Raw genomic sequence first — 18,376 nt, forward strand, 5'->3', positions numbered from 1 at the left:
TAGCCCTATACTTTAGGTAGGGCCATTCCTGAGCCTCTTGCTCTCCCCACTATGTAGCTGCATAGTGCAGCTGCACTATGCTATGTCTTATCTGACTGTTCCCTAAGCGGCATGTCTTCGCCTCTTCTCCCAAAGTCTTTCCTACATGCTGTTACAGGTTTCTCTTGCATTGGCAAATGACAGTGTCCATGAAACAATAATCAGCAGAACACTAAACAACAGTGGTGTGCATGGCAGGATTGCCACGACTCTTGAAAAAGAACATGGCTACCCAACTATAGCATGTAAAAAAACCACACAAATTAGCCAGAAAGCTATCGGAAGACTGTTCTGTGGGCAGACAAAACTAAAATAGAACTTTTGGGGTTGATTGGCAAAAGGCAAACACTCTATCCCAGCTTAATAACCTTATCTCATCTATGAGACATGGTGGCTATATCATGGTTTGGGGCTGCTTTGCTGTATCTGGTCCAAGACAGCTTGCCATTATTGATGGAACTATGAAATTTGAATCATACCAGCAAATTCTACAGGAAATTATTAAGCTACCTGTCCATTAATGGAAGGTCAAGAGAAAATGGTCATGCAGCAGGACAAGGATCCAAAACACACAGGTTGTATGACCAAAGAATGGTTAAAGTAGAAGAAAGTTAATGTTTTGGAATGGCCAAGTCAAAGTCCTGATCTTAGCCTTATAGAAATGTAGAGGAACCTGAAGAAGGAAGTTCATGTGAGGATGGCCCAGCAACAAGCAACATCTCTAAGTTGAAGCTATACTGCAAGGATCAATGGGCTAAAATTCCTCCAAGCTGATGTGCAGGATGGATCAGTCACAGTTGTTGTGGCCCAAGGCAGGCACATCAGTTACTGTAAGCGAAAGTTTACATGTTGTTTGTCACACATCACTATGGAGAGTTTGGATTATTTTCTTCAGTAAATTGAGAAACAAATATAATGTTTTTGACTCATTTGTTTAATTGGGTTCTCTATTAGGTTTTAGGAGTTGTATGGAGAACAGATCACGTCTGAAGTCATATTTATGCAAAAGTATTGAAAATTCAAAAGGGTCCACAAACTTTTTGTAATTCCATGATAAGTGGAATTATTGGATGCAGTTCTGATAGCAAATAAATGATTGGAAGGAATGTGATGATGATGATGATGATATTCAAATATTTTGAATGAGGTGTCAGCAGTCTTACATCATATATTATTTTAAATAGTTATCATTTTCTCCCTTTGGTTTGCTTTTAATCAACAGATAGATGTATTTTAGAAAAAAAGGCAGGCATGAATAAGTTGTACTTTCACGCTGTAGTTCACCCTTGATGCCAATATCTGAAGTAACTTTAGAAGTTACTTTTATGATTATGAAATTGATTTTACTACTGGGCAACTGAATTTGAGTAAGTTAATCTAATCTAATCTACTGCCTGCTGACGGGTCTTGTTATTTGTCAAAATGCTATCCATATTGACCAGAATCATAGAGTTGGAAGGGATCTTTGAAGTCTTCTAGTCCAACCTCCTGCCCAAGTTAGGAGTCCAACCAAATGGTTGTCCAATTTTTTTTTTGAAAACCTCCAATAATGGAGCACCCACAACTCTGGGAGGCAAATGATTCCACTGCTTAATAGTTTACTTTCAGGAAATTCAATCTTACAGATAGCCTTAGATTTACAGCCATTTGTTCAATGACTGTTCAAAGTTACAACGGTACTAGAAAAAGTGACTTATGACCAGTTTTCATACATGATCATTGCAGCATCCCCAAGGTCACGTGATCAAATTTGAACGCTTGGCAATCAGCATGTATTTATGATAGTTGCAGCATCCCAGGATCCTGGGACTGTCATTTGCTACTTAGGGCAAAGTTCTCCAACCTTTCTGGGCTCATGGCCTGAAGGGGAGAACAGCTTCCAAATTACTGTGTGTGCAAGGGCACGCACACAAATGGGGTCACGCCCACTGGGGCAGTACTAGCAGCAGCGTTTGCGCATGTGGCCTCGCTGGCACCATGCTCATGCACAAATAGTTGTGCACCTCCACGGCAGCCAGTGCCCATTCATGCATGCACAAATGGGCTATGCACACACACCACACTAGTGGCCCATTCAAGCATGCACAAACGGTGTACACACTCCTACACGCTACTGTTCCCATTCACGCCCCTACGCTTGTACAAATGGCCGTAGGCACAAACGCAAGGAGGGAATGCATGCCCAAGTGTGTGCACCCTGGCCGGTCATTTCTGCTGCCCACTGGCCAAGAGCCTGTGGCCTGGCATCGGGCTGCGGCCCATAGGTTGGGGACCTCTGACTTGGGGAGCTTCTGACATACCAAGTCAGTGGGGGAATCCAGATTGACTTAATGACTGCATGATTCACTTAATAACCAGCGATTCTCTTAACCATGACAAAATAAAATGGGACATGACTCACTTAATAATTGTCATGCTTAGCAATGGAAATTTGGGCTCAATTGTAGTTGTAAGTTGAGGACTACCTGTATTTCGAGGTTGGGCTCCCGTTTGATGAGCTTCTTCTCATTGCTTCTAGTCCTACCTTTATGTACTATGAAGAATAAATCAACACCCTCTTCCATATGGCAGCCCTTCAATAATTGGAAGATAGCTATCATATATCTCCCTGAGTCTTCTTTTCATTAAGCTAAACATCTTACTTCCTTTAGCTATTCTTAGGATTTATCCTCCAGACCCCTTGTCATCTTTATTGCTTTTCTGTGCACTTGTTCTAGGGTCCAGATGCTATATTGATGCCCTGACTATCTGAAATAAGGTGAATTATAAAACAAGTAATTACTTTCAATTATCCATATCAACAGATGGACATAAACTCTAAGGCAGTATAGACCTTTGAGCGTAGTTAAATATTTAAAAGAGATACAAGATGTTGCTGAATATATACAAATATATTTTCATCATAAAATGGTCTACAGTTTTAAATGTTTTTCAAATGCAATTAAATGAGTCACTGACATTGAGCTGAATCTGTTCAATAAAAATAATTTTTATTGATGATGGTTATTTTGAACAAAAATCTGTTCAATTATGAATGTTCATAGAATTCTTTTTTGAATTGTCAATGTATTTGGAAAAGGAGAAGTTGGCTCACTCCATATCGATCTGATAAAAACAAACATCGGTATATGAATGGGCTTTGGGAAGACAATTCTAAAATTATAGCAAGGTGGAACAAATGAGTATTTTTCACATTGTTAATTAGAATAATATTGTATAAATATTAGGCAAGATGGATGGCATACAAGTTAACCAGCAAACAGTAAGAAACTGAAGAATCTCAAAATTAGGCTGTACCATAAAAACTGCCATCTTCATTTTAGTTTAGTTCTAAAGAGAAATTATAAAAGTGAATAAATTAACAACACTAGATACTTCAGGAGAGATGGTTTGGTGTACTGATTAAGTGCCAGGCTAGAAATCAGGAAACTGTAAATTCTAGTTCCATCTTTAGCACAAAGCTAGCTTGGTAACTCTAAATAAGTCAGTCTCTATCAGCCTTAGGAAGGAGCCAATGGCAAGCCATTTTTGAAATCTTTCCAAGAAAACTGCAGGGACTTGTCCAAGGCTATTTTATATAATATTGGTGAGAATTTAAAGAGTGTTGTTTATATCTTTGGTCAATCAAATTGTTATTCTTTTATAGGAAGCTGCACGTTAGATGAAATCACTCATACATCACCTGATCTTCACAAATATTGGTAAGGATGTATTTGATTTCAACCTATACTATTTTTTTTTTTTTAAAAAAAAGGATAGCCATTTTTTGAGCTTTGATTTTCCATTGTGGGTTCACATCTTTTTCTGTATGTGATCTATAATGAAGTGAATCTTTAAATGGGAAACAATTAAGGGAATTATTTGACTGCTCTGGAAAGTAATTGCTGGGGCAAATGGCACTATCAGAAGATCAGTAGTATAAGTGGGGTACCTCAGGTTACATTATGCAAACAAACAATTGCTAGTAAGAATAGCTCTTTTGAAACCAGACTTAATAGAAGAAACTGTGAGAGGGATCTTTTAGTGGACAATCAATTAAATGTGAGCCAACAGTGTGTGGTGGCAGCCAAAAAAGCCAATGCAGTCCTAAGTTGCATTAACAGAGGGATTCAATCAAGATCACGTGAGGTACTAATACCACTCGATAAAGCCTTAGTAAGACCACACCTAGAATACTGCAACCAGTTTTGGTCTCCACACTATAAAAAGATGTTGACACTCTAGAAAAAGTGCAGAGAAGAGCAACAAAGATGATTAGGGGACTGGAGGCTAAAACATATAAGGAACGGTTACAGGAACTGGGCATGGCTAGTCTAGTGAAGAAAAGGACCAGGGGAGACATGATACTGTGTTTCCCTGAAAGTAAGACATTCCCTGAAAATAAGCTTTAGTTTGGGGGCGAGGCGCACCCCTAAAAATCAAGTTAGGATGGGGGTGGTGGTGGTGGTGGAGCTTACCATTACAACCAGGCCTCCCATGGATCAACACTTGCCTCGCTGGAAGGAGCAGCTTTCTTCTGTAGCTGAGAATGGAGCTCGGTCTGCATTTTATAGTCAGAGGCCTTTCCAGAAGGCTGACTGCGAAATGCAGGCCTGAGTTCCATTCTCAGTTGCAGAATGAAGCTGCTCCTTCAGCTGCAGAAGAAGTGGGCCGTCTGGGCGGGGTTGTTGGTGCTGCTGCTGTGAGGTGAGTGGAAAAGACACCACCTTCCCGAAAATAAGACCTGGTGCCTCTTTTGGAGGCATAAATAAATAAGACCGGGTCTTATTTTGGGGGAAACAGGGTAGCAGTGTTCCAATATTTGAGGGGCTGTCACAGAGAGGAGGGGGGTCAACCTATTTTTCAAAGCACCTGAAGGCTAGACAAGGAATAACAGATGGAAATTGATCAAGGGGAGATTCAACCTAGAAATAAGGAGAAATTTTCTGACAGTGAGAACAATCAGTCAATGGAACAGTTTGCCTTCAGATGTTGTGGGAGCTTCATAATTGGAAGCTTTCAAAAAAAAACTGGACTGCCATCTGTCAGAAATGGTGTAGAGTCTCCTGCTTGGGGGGAGGGTTGGATTAGATGACCTACAAGATCCCTTCCAACTCTGTTAGTCTAATTATTCTAATACTTTCTTGTTTTTCTGTGTAAGCAGTGGATTCCTGTCATTTGTTTTCTTTCTTCTGTAACATTTTAAAAGAATAATTAAGAAAACAGTTTGAATAATCATGAGTGCATTAACACGGGCCAGATAAAATCCTCTGTCGTCCGCATTCACATAAAAAAATTACGTCTGCCATGTAATCAAAGCACATTGTTTCTGAACAAAACTCAAATGAGTCTGCCAAATGTAACGCCTTGTTTGCTATGTTAGTACTTTTCTAAGGTACTTTAAAACTACAGAAAATAATCATTTTGATTTGCTATTGATTTATATTGTTATAGAGCACACGGTTTTGCCAATAGAATAACCTCTCTTTGTTTTCATGTTCTTTTCCTTGAGAGCCAGTCACCTGTGCTAGGGCAAGGTACATTCTGCTTTATACTAAAATAAACCCTGGGAATCTTAAGAACGCTTAGCTGCATCTGTCCTTGGCTGAAATGTAAATTGTGATTTATGCTGTGGCCAGGCCTGAAAGTACATGATACTGCTTTTAATCAATAAATGTTCCTGCAACCCATAATTTGAACACTGTAAAAGAACAATTTAACATTTATTTCTTTGGGTTAAATAAATTGAACTAAGAATTGTGATTTCTCAGAGTTTGCAGTCATAAAATGATAGTCCTGCTCTTTTTAATATAAGTAACAAACGGCCAGTAGGTCTTTAAAGTAGGTAGATGAAGCATGTGTGAGGAGAAGAATGAAAATGTGCATGGGTGTGTTTGATTTTGTATGTCTCTGTTTATGCTTATTTTATAGGGGAGCCCATTTGGTAAATCTTTTCCTTAGGCTTTGAGGTGTATAATTCAGTGATTATCATTCCTGTAATAACTTCAGTCATGTAATTGCCAATCAGTACTGGAAAAGTCTCAACGTTTCAACACTACACAGCTAAATTATACTTATCCATATTGCTACTCATTTGGAAGGGGGGGGAATAAGCAGTATTATACGAAGAACAAAAAAACAAATGTAATACCATGTAAAAAAGTAAGACATTAGGTAATAAAATGAATGAAATGTAGTTGAATAGAGATCATACTGACATGGTATGCTATGTCTCTCTATTCTTTTCTTTCCATTCAATTCACTCTTGTTTTCTTTGTTCCTATATACTTTGGTTGGTTATATATTTCTACTTCGAAATTTAGATACCATGCATACAGATAATTAAGAAAAACAAGCTTACTATACCAAGCATGATACTACTGTAGAGTCACAGCTGAGATTTCATGGCCTATGTTAATTACAGTTTTTGCATTTCAGGGATGTACACATTGCAAAAATGATTCAGAAGTGCTTCAGGTATCATTTGAATGCCTTTGTGATGTTCATTAAAGCAGTGTGACTTTAATAATTGATTGCCAGTTGACCAGGCTTACAATTCCTTCTCATGATAATTAAAATTAAACTACATAATGCGGCAACAAAATAATCAATGGAATACAACCCTCATAACAACTTATATAAGTGGATTTCTTAAACCAGCATCATTTCGGCAGACACACATAATTCCCAAAAAGTGAGATTGCTTTCACGAATAGCAGAGAGGGGCTACATTTGTTCTGGGTTTGAAGCATTCCTCTGAATCCTTTTTGATGCATGCACTGCTTTAATGTGCATTAACTGTTAAATTGCAGATTTATTTTAGAAATGCATGCATGATAGTTTATTTAAAGTATATTATTTTTTCCTTATCTTTCCTCTATGATAGTGTGTTGCAGTATGTTATTCTGATTTCTATCTTATTGTATTTTTTTATCTGAAAGCATAAATTGGCAATGATGTCATATTTTGGGCTCAGTATTGCTTAATCATGGACATGCTTTTCCATCTCCTTTTTTAAATTATCACAATATGCAATTTTTTTTAAAAAACGCTCTTCTTGAGCATAGCTCCCACTTACAGTCGGTTTTTTACTTTATTCATTTTTTTAGTGCTCATTCCATTTCATGGCTGGTTAACTAGTACAAAGGTAGCTGACCTTACTGTTAACTTCTGCTTTTAAGGGGCATCATTTCTCTTCATTATAGTTCTCAGTAATCATTTGTTCTTATCCCCAGAGGTTTTTCTCTGTAATTGCTTCTACTTTGATGTTCACACAATCAATAATTCTACCTCCTACAGTTAACACAAAGCGCAGCTCTGAAGTTTCGCATTGTATTACATGTGAATTATTTTATTGTCTTCTCTCCCCCTACAACAGGTATAATGCACTATGGATAAACTATTGATTGCTGACCAATGTCTTCAACATCTGGGGATTTTGACTGCCTATCTTTAGGAGAAAAATACTTTGGCAATGAATGTCAGGGCATGTGGTATGAGCCATAGGACAACATGCACTCCGCACAGGCCTGGGATGGTAAATGTGCAGCAGTACCCATCTATTAAACTGCATATAGAAGCTCCTTCTGTTTCTTCTAATAGTAGCACCCCGGGCCCTCCTATTGGAAACCTATTGACCCCCTCACATTTAAAGACATCTCTTGGAGGAGGTGTGGCTCATCAGAGCAATGCCGTTGACTGTAATATTCACTTTCCTGCTTTAAGTCCAAAGAGACAAATGGTTACAAATGGAAAGTCTTTATTCCACGTCCCGCAACCTCCAGGGGTAACAACTCCACAGTTTTTGAAGCCAAAGGAGCAAGAATTTGGAAATAAGTTTACCACAAGCACAGTAAAAGGTAGGAGTCATTTTAATAAACATGTTTCATTTTGTTTTCTTACACACTTGCTATTATAAGTGTATGCTTCCATGCTATCAGGACCTTTTAAACATTGCAAAGATGTTTTTCTGCAAGCAATATAAAGAATGCACGAGGAGAATTCTCAGTACCACATAATTCTACTTTCAGTAATATAAGTAAAGGTCAAAGTGATTCCAATAGTGGTAAGGAGCACTCAGGGTTGTGACTTTTAAGCTGGTAGAGTGGTTCCAAAAGATCCCAGGAACAACATCAGAGTTCTCTGTTGGGAAGAGTGCAGTGCTAGGAACAACTGAGAACCCTCAAAATCCCAGGCCTCAGGTAGAGGACCTGAGATTGAGAAAGACACAGACCATCCATAAGGGTGAGAAGAGAATTTATATTTATTAAGAGGGGCAATTATTTGTGGCCAAGAGTTGCACTTTGTATTGTTACTATTTAGTTGCCTGCAGCACCGCCCGTGTAACTAGCAAATTCATAATGTCAACAGGGTGATTTGAGTTAACATTTTGGATCCATTTGAGAGATTTGGTGGTTCATATTTGAGGGAATTTAGGAATTTTTAAAGCTCCTTCAAAGCAAAAATGATAATTATTGCTAAGGTAAAATAGACGTTTCAAGGTTCTGCAAAGTGACTCTGAATGGTCAGTGAAGTTCAGGCCAAGTGTCAGATTAGCTATCTTGGTCTTGATATACCACCATATTAATATTAATTCACCTTCATTGGTTTTGTATTGGTGTTATTACTCACTTTCCTTGATGTATTGGTTTAAAGTAACATCTTTTGATTTATAGTTCACAGACTTAGAAGGAACCATCTAGGTCAGTGAGTTCAAACCCCTACTCATTGCAGGTTCTTATGGGTCTAGTTTGTTAACTTTATCTTGCACAAGTGTCTTGGCAGGATAGAAAAGGAAACTATTTTCTGTCTTGATTACTAAGCAAGTAGCTTCCTTACTTTGTTCTTTTTTGGATTTTGGTAAAAGCCTAATATACATGTGTTAAACTCACATGCCAGAAAGTGTTTTATCTATTCAGTCTTAGATTGGGTCTAGGACAATTCAGTGCGGCCAGCTTGGCGTGGCCAGCTTAGTGCCACCAGCTTGCCACTGCCAAGATACCTGTACCAACCACTGCTGCCAAGTCACTGCAGGAGAACTCCACACAGCCAACTCACCATGGGGACAACTTGCAAACAGCTGGAGGGAGACCCTTGTGGGCAGGCGAGTGAGCGGGTGGGCAGAGTGCAGAGCGGCAGCAGTGGCCTCGTCCCATTTTTCACATCTGCTGCTGCCATCATTTCAGATGCTTCAGCCTAGAGCTCAGCATGGTGGTAGCAGCAGTGGAGTATGTGAAAATGGGATGCCCCCAGTTGCCACCGCTTCCCCTGCCACCTGCCCCACCCACTGCTAAGGCTGCCACCATCCCTGGCCTTGGTCTGGAGCTAGGCAGCAATGGTGACAATGGCAGGGGGTATGAAAATGGGAAGCCCCCAGCTGTCGCCACTGCTCTGTACTCAGTCCACTCACTTGCTCGCCCACCCTACTATCCCTCCAGTTGTCCTCGCAGTGAGTTGGCAATGTGAAGTTGTCCTGTGGCAACTTGGCAGTGGTGAGTTGGCAGAGACAACTTTGGGGTGATGAGCTGGTGGCAGTGACCTGGCTGTGTTGAGCTGACCACACTTGAATTGTCTCATTTTGGTTAGGATTGTTCGGTTCTACTCTTGTTTTAATGTCACTTAAGTATTAGTTTCTACACTTGCTTATATGTAATAATGCATTAAAATATCCCTTATCCATATATTAGCTTCTCGTATCTATATTTTTTTGCTTCTGAATATAAACATCCCAATAAGCCTACAACATACTATTGTAGTAGACTTGTAGTCAACAAAAATATATCATGAACAGTTATAAATATATTTTAGTTTGCACATTCACTCAGTATATTGCTACCAAAGTTTCATTACTTGTAGAAGCTGTAGGATTGAATGGTTGATAAAATGGGCATGAAATTAATTTTAAGTGAGAATGACCTTTTTAATTCTGGTTCATTAATCCCCATTCAATTTTGAAGAAGTTGAAAATACTAACAATTTTATATATCACATAGACATTTATACCTGACTGATCACAATTATGTGTTCAGGTTTTATTTAACTGATTCTTATGAACCTAATCAAAGAGTTGTGTGGAAAAAAATGAAGTGACCCTCATATAAGCCTTCTTGAGCTGTTAGAGGAAAAGTAGGATAGAAATCTAACAAATTGAATAACAAATGACTAAATTAAAATGGTTGAGGAGGATTGTTGTAATTCTAAAATACTGCCTGCATAATGTTGCAAATCAAGGATCATTATTCCTGGCCTCAGTATAGGGAAGTAGCAGAAGGTTGAGTGAAATGGAGAATATATCCTGCTTCTAAAATGTAGAATTGTTTTCTTTATAAAGGGATATTTTCCTCAGTTGATTAAAATTGCTGCCTATTAAAAATATCAAAACCACATAGCCAGAACATACTTAGTCCAAGTGGCAATTATTTTTTGACATACTCACAGCTCATGTGGCCATTTGCAATTAACCACAGCACAGATATATTTTTGAAATATATTTGTTTTCCCTGTTGTATTCCCATAATAATGCTTTTGTCTTGTCCCCATCATTTGTGGCATAAGTTAACTTTAATTATAATAGTAGTTAGTATATTTGGCTTATTTTAACACCGTCGAAGTGTAGTTTATAATATATAATATATATTATTTCAGAATTTTTCTTCCTGCTACGATAGGGATTGGAGAGCTGGCTAGCATTGCCTATTCGGAAAGCATTCTTCTCTTTTCCAACTTAAGTAATCTTTGTAAAATTTATGCCACCATTTGGTATTCATAGCCACTGTACTTTTAATGCAAATCAAGAATATACTGGGTGAAGTTAACTCCTCCTCCTCCTCCATGGCAAAAGGGGAGATTTTTAAAAACTATTGATAACAGTGAATTAAGGGCCTTTTAGATTTTTTTAAAAAGTCCTGTTTGTTCTGTAAGAATATATATGGAAATAAACAAAGATTTTTGTTGTCCAAGACAAGGCAACTTATTTTGGGGACAATTCAGACGTGTAATTGTGTTTGGAGATGTACTTATTTTGGGCTTTCTATGTGTATTTTTGATTTGAAGACTATAGTCTTGACTACAATCCTAGCAGTAACTTCTTGTAATCTATTATTGGTGGAAATTTGGAACAGATAATGAGAAGTTTTTTTCTTCTTCACACTTCAGTTGAGATGGACAAGCCTGAACAGGAACAATTGTACAGCTTTGGTTAATATTATATTACCTATTGCATGTTAAATCCTGATTGTGCAATGATTGTGTATGATGAACTATAAATATGTTTCACCAAACTCAAGGTATGCATATAAATTCATATTTTTCAGTACAATTAAAATAACATGGGATATTACTTCAAACAGGATTTTTGCATTTTTCCTGGTTAATATTGAACAACTCTATTAGATGCATGGATCCCAATATTATTACAAGTTCTAGTCTTATACTAGCAGTTGGTGCATTGTTGTTCAAATAATATCATTATTTTTCTGTAATCATTATAATCTAAGCTAAGAGTGGGAAAGCATTTTTTTCTTCTTATTTCCCTTTTTAAATAGCGATTAATTAGGACTACATTCTGATAGTCAGGAGAGCCAAAATTGGGCACCAGCACTCATTTCTATAGAAGAGCCAAGCAAAGCCAGCTTAGGACTGAAAAAGGAGTTTTATATACTTTATAGCAAAGGTCTGCAATTCCTTGCCGTCTAGTTGCATATGCCCAATACTTCATTTGTGCTCACAGTATCTTTAACCCTCCCTCTTGCTTGACTGACAGGTCAAAGTCTTTTGGACTGTTGTTGTTTTATCATGATTTTCTCTTTCTATGTGAAATGAGGGGCAAAATTTTGCTCCTCAAAGTCTAGGAAAAAAATTAAAATGTACAGAATGAAAAGAAGTTGATATTACTCTGTCTAGTGATGTCACATGACCCTCAGGTAAAAAGATTGCCTACTTTGTTCTATATATTACAGAACTTTAATTTTATTTCTATGTAAACCCTGTCTTTCCATAAATCCTGTCTTTCTTCTCATTAATGTTTTAAAGTGCATGTTCTAGAAATGTGTAATAATTACAGCATTCCCTGGTAAGAGGTTTCTTTCAGCTCAGAATATGATTCATATGTAGAATTACTTTATTGCTGGTGGTATTTTAGGCTTTTGATAATTTGTTATGAGCAAATGGATGGTGAAATGAGTGAAGATATGGAGAACTTTCCAGAGAAGTTCCTTCATCTCACTGCCCATTCCACTCGAAGTGCTGCGACTTCGGCAGCATGGGTTACCCAGGCGTCCATCGAGATTTGTAGGGCCGCGACATGGTCCTCGCCTTCCCCATTTGTACGCCATTACAAGATCGACGATTTTGCTTTGGCAGACGCCTCCTTTGGTACGAGGGTCCTCCAGCAAGTGGTCTCAGAGGACACTATTCCGGCCTTATCTGTCTCCCACCTATCGGGACAGTGAGGCTTTGGTATGTCCCATCGGTGGATTCTCCATCTCCTGTACTGGAGAAGGGGCGTTGGTCTTACCTGAACGCCTTTTCTCAGTATGGAGATGGAGAATCCACACCCATCCTTAGGTCAGTTAGGCCGTTACTAGGGAACTAAGAGCCAACACCTCGTCAATCTTCAGCCACTTTGCCATCGTTAAGAATGGACCCTCCAGCAAAGGGGGCGTGTTAAGTTTTGGCTACTTGGTCTCAAGAGCAGGCAGACAGAGAAAACCCATCGGTGGATTCTCCATCTCCATACTGAGAAAAGGCATTCAGGTAAGACCAACGCCCCTTCTTTAGGATTTCCAAAGTATTGTGTTGATGGTTGGCAGCAGTAGAAGAAGCTTTGTTAGCAGAGGAAATTTTTAACAAAGATTTCAATTGCTACATTAATTTTTGCCTTGCCAGTTCTGTTGCTTAAAATAATGTATGTATTAGATTTACAAATCAAATTAATATATTTCCCGTTATTACTTACATTTTCTCCTGGGTGTCAACAACCGTGAGAATCTTAGCTGAGGTTTTTATATAATCTTATTGTGTTAGAAATAGTGTTCCATGGTTTGGCTGGGGTAGGTGGTACGATGGTAAGATGGTAATAAGTCATAAATTCCTGCCAAGCTAGAAAAGCATGCAGTGTGACAGTTTCTTAGAGCAGATTTTTCTGTTCATTGTGAATAAAGTACTTAATGTAATGCTATTGTTCTATGAACTTGAAGTTCTAGTACTCAGAACTAATTTAGTATTGGTTTGGAGACCATTCTTTTGGCAATTATCCCAAATTATTTTGAATAGCAGGCTAAAAGCATAACACCAGGTTGTATGGTATAAGTCAACCTGACCACATGTAACATTTTCACTGCATTATATTAGGGTAGACCTTTGTAACCCAACCTGCAACTAATTTACTTGCAGTCCAGTGGACCAGTCACGTTCAAATACAAGAGACCAATCAATCCCTGTTCACTTGTCTATGAGCTTCCAAGAGGCACACCACAAAGCAGCTCGCTCTGCCTCAAAAGATGACAGCCCCAGGCGCTGATGAAATGTGAGGACAACAGAAAACTACACCATGGCCATTCAGTCAGAAAGCTCATTACTGCTTTATTTTTACAGCAGTTTCAAACATCAGAAGAAGACTTTACTGTAGGGATATTCTTTACATAACTTACATGGTAATCCTCATGTAAACAATATCTGCCATCAACTGGAACATATTTTTGTAGCTTCACATGAAGTAAATTTAATTTAAAAAAAATTCTACCAGTTTTGAAATCAGCATGTAAGGCAATTGTTATAACCATTGTGCTAATAAATGATACCAACTGTTATATAAAAAAATCTGCAGGATATGCTACTTAGGAAAAGCAAAGAAAATGCAAAGTTTATTTTAAAACTGATTTGTTGTGTTGATTTAAAGCTGTACATATACATTTAGTGCAGCTGTGTATGTATGCATATACATATGCGTATTTCTCAGAAGGAGAGCAATTGGCATTTGCATTCTTGGAAAACAAAGATGGAAGAGCACACTGCTGGGGAATTACCCAACGGGAGGATTTAGTAGTCTGCAGTCTGGACTGAGTATCTTGAAGCTGTTGCCAAAGAGTCTTAGTCTGGACAGGATTTTCTTAAGATGGCTTAGAGTCAAGCCACCATGAACACAGAAAAGGAACAGCTTATGGGTACAGGGCTGGTATGACCTCAGCTGCACTTATGTTTGCACACATTAGAAGGGCTGGTCTATTCTATTCTAAACTTGCCACAGAAGAAAAATCAAACAATATCCAACAAAGATCTATTTGTGCTGAATTTGTATAATCTCCATAAGTAGAGTTGTGAAAACTGATGAATAAATTGCCAGTTGGAACATTGGGTCATGTTGAAACTCTTGCATAAACACATACAGAAGAACAAGGATGACCGTTTTATTCTATTTCATTTTTAAATTGAAAAAAAAAATTCCATCAGTTTTCTATTCAGCCTGTTTCTTTTCACTTTGTTTATTCATAAGGGACATACTAAATTGCAGTTGTAATTTCAACAGTTGAGTTTATGAAAAGGAAATAAAATAGAGGGAACTGTAGCTGGAATTCATATTCCTATTTTTGTAAGATCTGTTAAAAACCTATCTTCATCTTTCTAAATCTGCTCATAACTTCCAGTAATGTTGTGTGTGTGTGTATGTGTGCATTTCTTCAATGTAGAATACAAGTGCACACACATGCATGTATGCAAGTTTAGTGTGTGATTACAGGATCCTTTTTTTGTAACTGTCAAGAAAACCTTTAATTTGAATAACAGTGGCATAACCACAAGCAAAAATGTTAATCAGTAAACAGCTTGAGACACACTTGAAATCTTTTTTTACTTATTATTTTACTCTTTAGGGCCATTGTTTTTTCATCAGTCACTTGGCTTGTTCTGAAAAAGAAGTTCATCAGTATGCTATCGGACTTTGCATGGAAAGCTGGATTCCATCTTCATTTGTTTTTGTTCTCATTTGCTGCTTTTAATCAGTTTCCAGTAACTCAGTAGGCCTGACTATTGACGATATTTAGCACTAAAGTGATTAAATGATAAATGCATAAGTTTGTATTCAACACACAAGACTACTTCTTTTCAGAATGATGCATTCCAGCAGCTTTGTAATGGTTAAACAAAACTTAGAAACAAAGCATCATTGAAATCACAAGGGGATCACAAATGGAGACTTACAGCAATTGGCCCAGGGAGACACTTGAAGCCAATAGAAATAGATTTGGATGAATTCCTCCAGTATGTGTGCCTCTTGCCAAAAGAACAGAATTTAGTACATAATAGTTTAGTAGACTAAATTCCTGTATTGTGCGTATATTACAAACTTTATGAAACCACAGGCAGAAGAGTGTGCTTTGCATTTATTTCTTTTAATTTATTTTTAAAGTGAAGCATTTATGCTATTGTTGTAGGGTGTTCTTTGACATACGTTTTTAGAGAATGTTTCCCTTTTCTTTTAAAGGTCATATTGATTATATTTCACATGTAACCACTGAGGCATTGCCAGTGTAAATCTTGCAGAAGACATTGAATGTTTCATATATGTCAGAAAAATCAGTTTTTAAATTTCAGCTACGAACTCTTGCTTTTTTCACGCATGCACGACGTCTAGACAGGTACAAAAACTATTCAGTAGTTCATACCCCTGAAAGAATAAAAATTCTAGTGGCTTTTGTTTTACAGCATTATGAAACAAAACACATGAGTTTTAAAAAGTCTACAAAAAATAAAAACAGCCTAGATAGATTTGCAGTTTCTAAGTTAACTGAAATCTTTTCTAGTTTCTCCATTGTTCCAGTTCATGGCGAGGTACAGTATTCAATTTCTCCTTTTACATTTCCATCAGTTTCTGGATTTTTCAAAGCCTGCAATTTTAGAAGAAATGTTCTAGAAACTGCTACTGTACAGATCTTGTAGAAATAGCATTGAATGGCTGACAGTTTTTAATCACTTTGGTGGCCTTAGAAATATTGAGAACAAAACAAGGGCTTTTAAAATAATAGAAGGGGAAGATATTTTTTAAATCTACCAAGGTGATGGAGAGGTGCTCCATTCCTACTCTGCTGGTCTGCAAACCAAATGGAATTTACATCCTGAAATATGGCTGAAATACTTCATCTGACGAACAGGATTGTTGTTGCCTGTTCTAGTTAATTCAATAGAACTCCTGCATGAATGATCTGTATGAGATATTGGTCAAAGATAACATGCAGGAAAAACCATGGAAATGCTGTTCTGCTGTCAATCATTTTGAAACATTGACAATGAGAAATTTATTTTGTCAGCAATGTATTACAAATTGCCTTTTGAAAGTAGACTTTCACAACATCATCTACACTACAGTAACAGACTAGTGGTTAAGAACAGCTGATCTAGAGTATACTGCATTTATGAATGTTATTATTCAAATATAGATAGGAAAATAGTTGCCTGACATGTAGCCAATAACTAGATTTCTTATTCAATATTGCCTTAAAAATTTGCCTTAAAAATTCCAATATAGTATTGGTCTCGTATTCAAGGAAGGGTATAACCTGGAAAATTGTATTTGACTTTTGCAAGCTTTTGCTAAGACTGTCAGTAGTTCTAAATAATCATGTTTAGCGAATTCAGCTGAATTTCATTAAGATTTGTAATAAAAATTATTTAAAATGCAGTATCATGAAAAGTCTTCACTTCTACTTGATTGCTAAAATGTACAGATTGCTGAAGAGCCTCTTACGGAAATGAGTTGCATGGAAAGATCATTATTATGCAGATATTTGCCATTATTTGCATAACATCTGGCTGAGTATTAAACTTGACTAATAGACACATTGCACAAATTAGCTTCAAAGCAGGCACTGATTTTTATAGCTTTCTTATGAATATAATTGTGATGATAGAAGATTGTACAACTTCCAGGGTGATGGTTCTTCGGTATTTTTTAAAATAATTGAGATTTTATTGTGTATTCCCCAACACTGAATTAGTTAATTATCTATTTCCACTGTATTGCTAAAAAAGAAAGTTGATTTGCCTGCCTGAAAATGTTGTATATTTTAATCTATCCAAAGACAAAATAGAGATTCCTTTAGTGAAATTTTTAGCTTACTTTTATCTTATTCCTTCTTATGTGAGCATATGATTGAATATTTTTCTGACAATAATTCTATCTTCTGATCCATGGGTGTGATCAGGGTTTGTAATATTAGTAATGTTAGTAAAAATTAAATTGTTCAAAATAATTGTCTTCTGTTGTATTTTAAAGTACTTAAAAACAAGATTCTCAGTGTTTGTTTATTTTTCCATTTTAAGCAATATTCCAACAATTTTACAATACGGTACTCTGTTAAGGAGTAGCCTGCTTCACAAATAGTGTCAGCTTTGGGCATCCCCTTAATTTTTAAAATGTTATTCGAGAGAATCTTATTTCAATCCATTTCAATCCATTCTTTTAATTATTAATTATTAAGCAAAGGAAAGTTTATATTAGATCCTGCATTTTAATGAGTGAAATGATTACTTCTGTTTGTAGAAGGGATTGCAATCCAATTAGGCATCTGTGAACTAAATATTAGAAGGGATCTTGGCAATTTTCCTCTGAAACTCCTACACCATTTTCTGTGCTGCTTTTGAATCCTCCCTACAAACTTTCTTCTAGAGAAGTCATATCAACCAGCACATTTTTCAAAAGAATAGAAATCAATCAACATAATCCCCGATTCTGTGTCACAAGTACCTTTTTCTTCCCATATTGTTTCTTTTCAACTGTTATGAAAAATTGTTGCACTGTCCTGGGGTCATGTGGTCACCTTTTTGTGACCTTCTGACAATCAAAGTCAATGAGGAAGCCAGATTCACTTAACAACCAGGTTACTAACTTAATATTGCAGTGATTAACGTAACAACTGTGGCAAGAAAGATTGTAAAACGGGGCAAAATTCACTTAACAACTGTCTCACTTAGCAATAGAAATTTTAGGCACCTTTGTGGTCATAAGTTGAGGACTACCTGTATTGACTGAGGTAGCAGACTAGAAATCAGGAGATTGTGAGTTCTAGTCCTGCTTAATCACAAAGCTAGCTGGATGACTTTGGGCCAATCACTCAACCCTGGGAAGGAGGCAATGGGAACACTTCTGAAAAATCTCGCCAAGAAAACTGCAGGGATCTGCCCAGGTAGTAATGCCTTGGTAAGGCCACACTTGGAATACTGCATCCAGTTTTGATCACCACGATGTAAAAAAGATGTTGAAACTCTAGAAAGAGTACAGAGAAGAACAAGAAAGATGATTAGGGGACTGGAGGCTAAAGCATATAAGGAACGGCTGCTGGAATTCGGTATGTCTAGTTTAATGAAG

The 18,376-nt window shown here is 37.2% G+C and overlaps 1 protein-coding gene across 14 annotated transcripts in view; it reads left to right on the plus strand.

Moving 5' to 3' along the window:
* GLIS3 (GLIS family zinc finger 3) overlaps positions 1-18,376 on the plus strand; it is a 138,013-nt gene that overhangs the window by 9,966 nt on the left and 109,671 nt on the right. For 8 of the 14 annotated variants that reach the window (XM_039364466.1, XM_039364453.1, XM_039364459.1 and 5 more), the window contains 2 exons: positions 3,686-3,740; positions 7,397-7,877. The exons of 1 other annotated variant lie outside the window; for it this stretch is intronic. In XM_039364466.1, coding sequence (XP_039220400.1) covers positions 7,493-7,877 — 385 coding nt within the window. In that variant the 5' untranslated portion in view covers positions 3,686-3,740; positions 7,397-7,492. Of the gene's footprint in view, positions 1-207; positions 870-2,756; positions 2,798-3,685; positions 3,741-6,456; positions 6,496-7,396; positions 7,878-18,376 lie in introns of those variants that run through there. 5 more of the 14 variants (XM_039364461.1, XM_039364465.1, XM_039364464.1 and 2 more) reach the window with 4 other exon arrangements.

Source organism: Crotalus tigris, unplaced genomic scaffold (assembly GCF_016545835.1).
Source record: "Crotalus tigris isolate CLP2741 ecotype Arizona unplaced genomic scaffold, ASM1654583v1 scf7180000019762.1414395, whole genome shotgun sequence".
Lineage (NCBI taxonomy): Eukaryota > Metazoa > Chordata > Lepidosauria > Squamata > Viperidae > Crotalus > Crotalus tigris.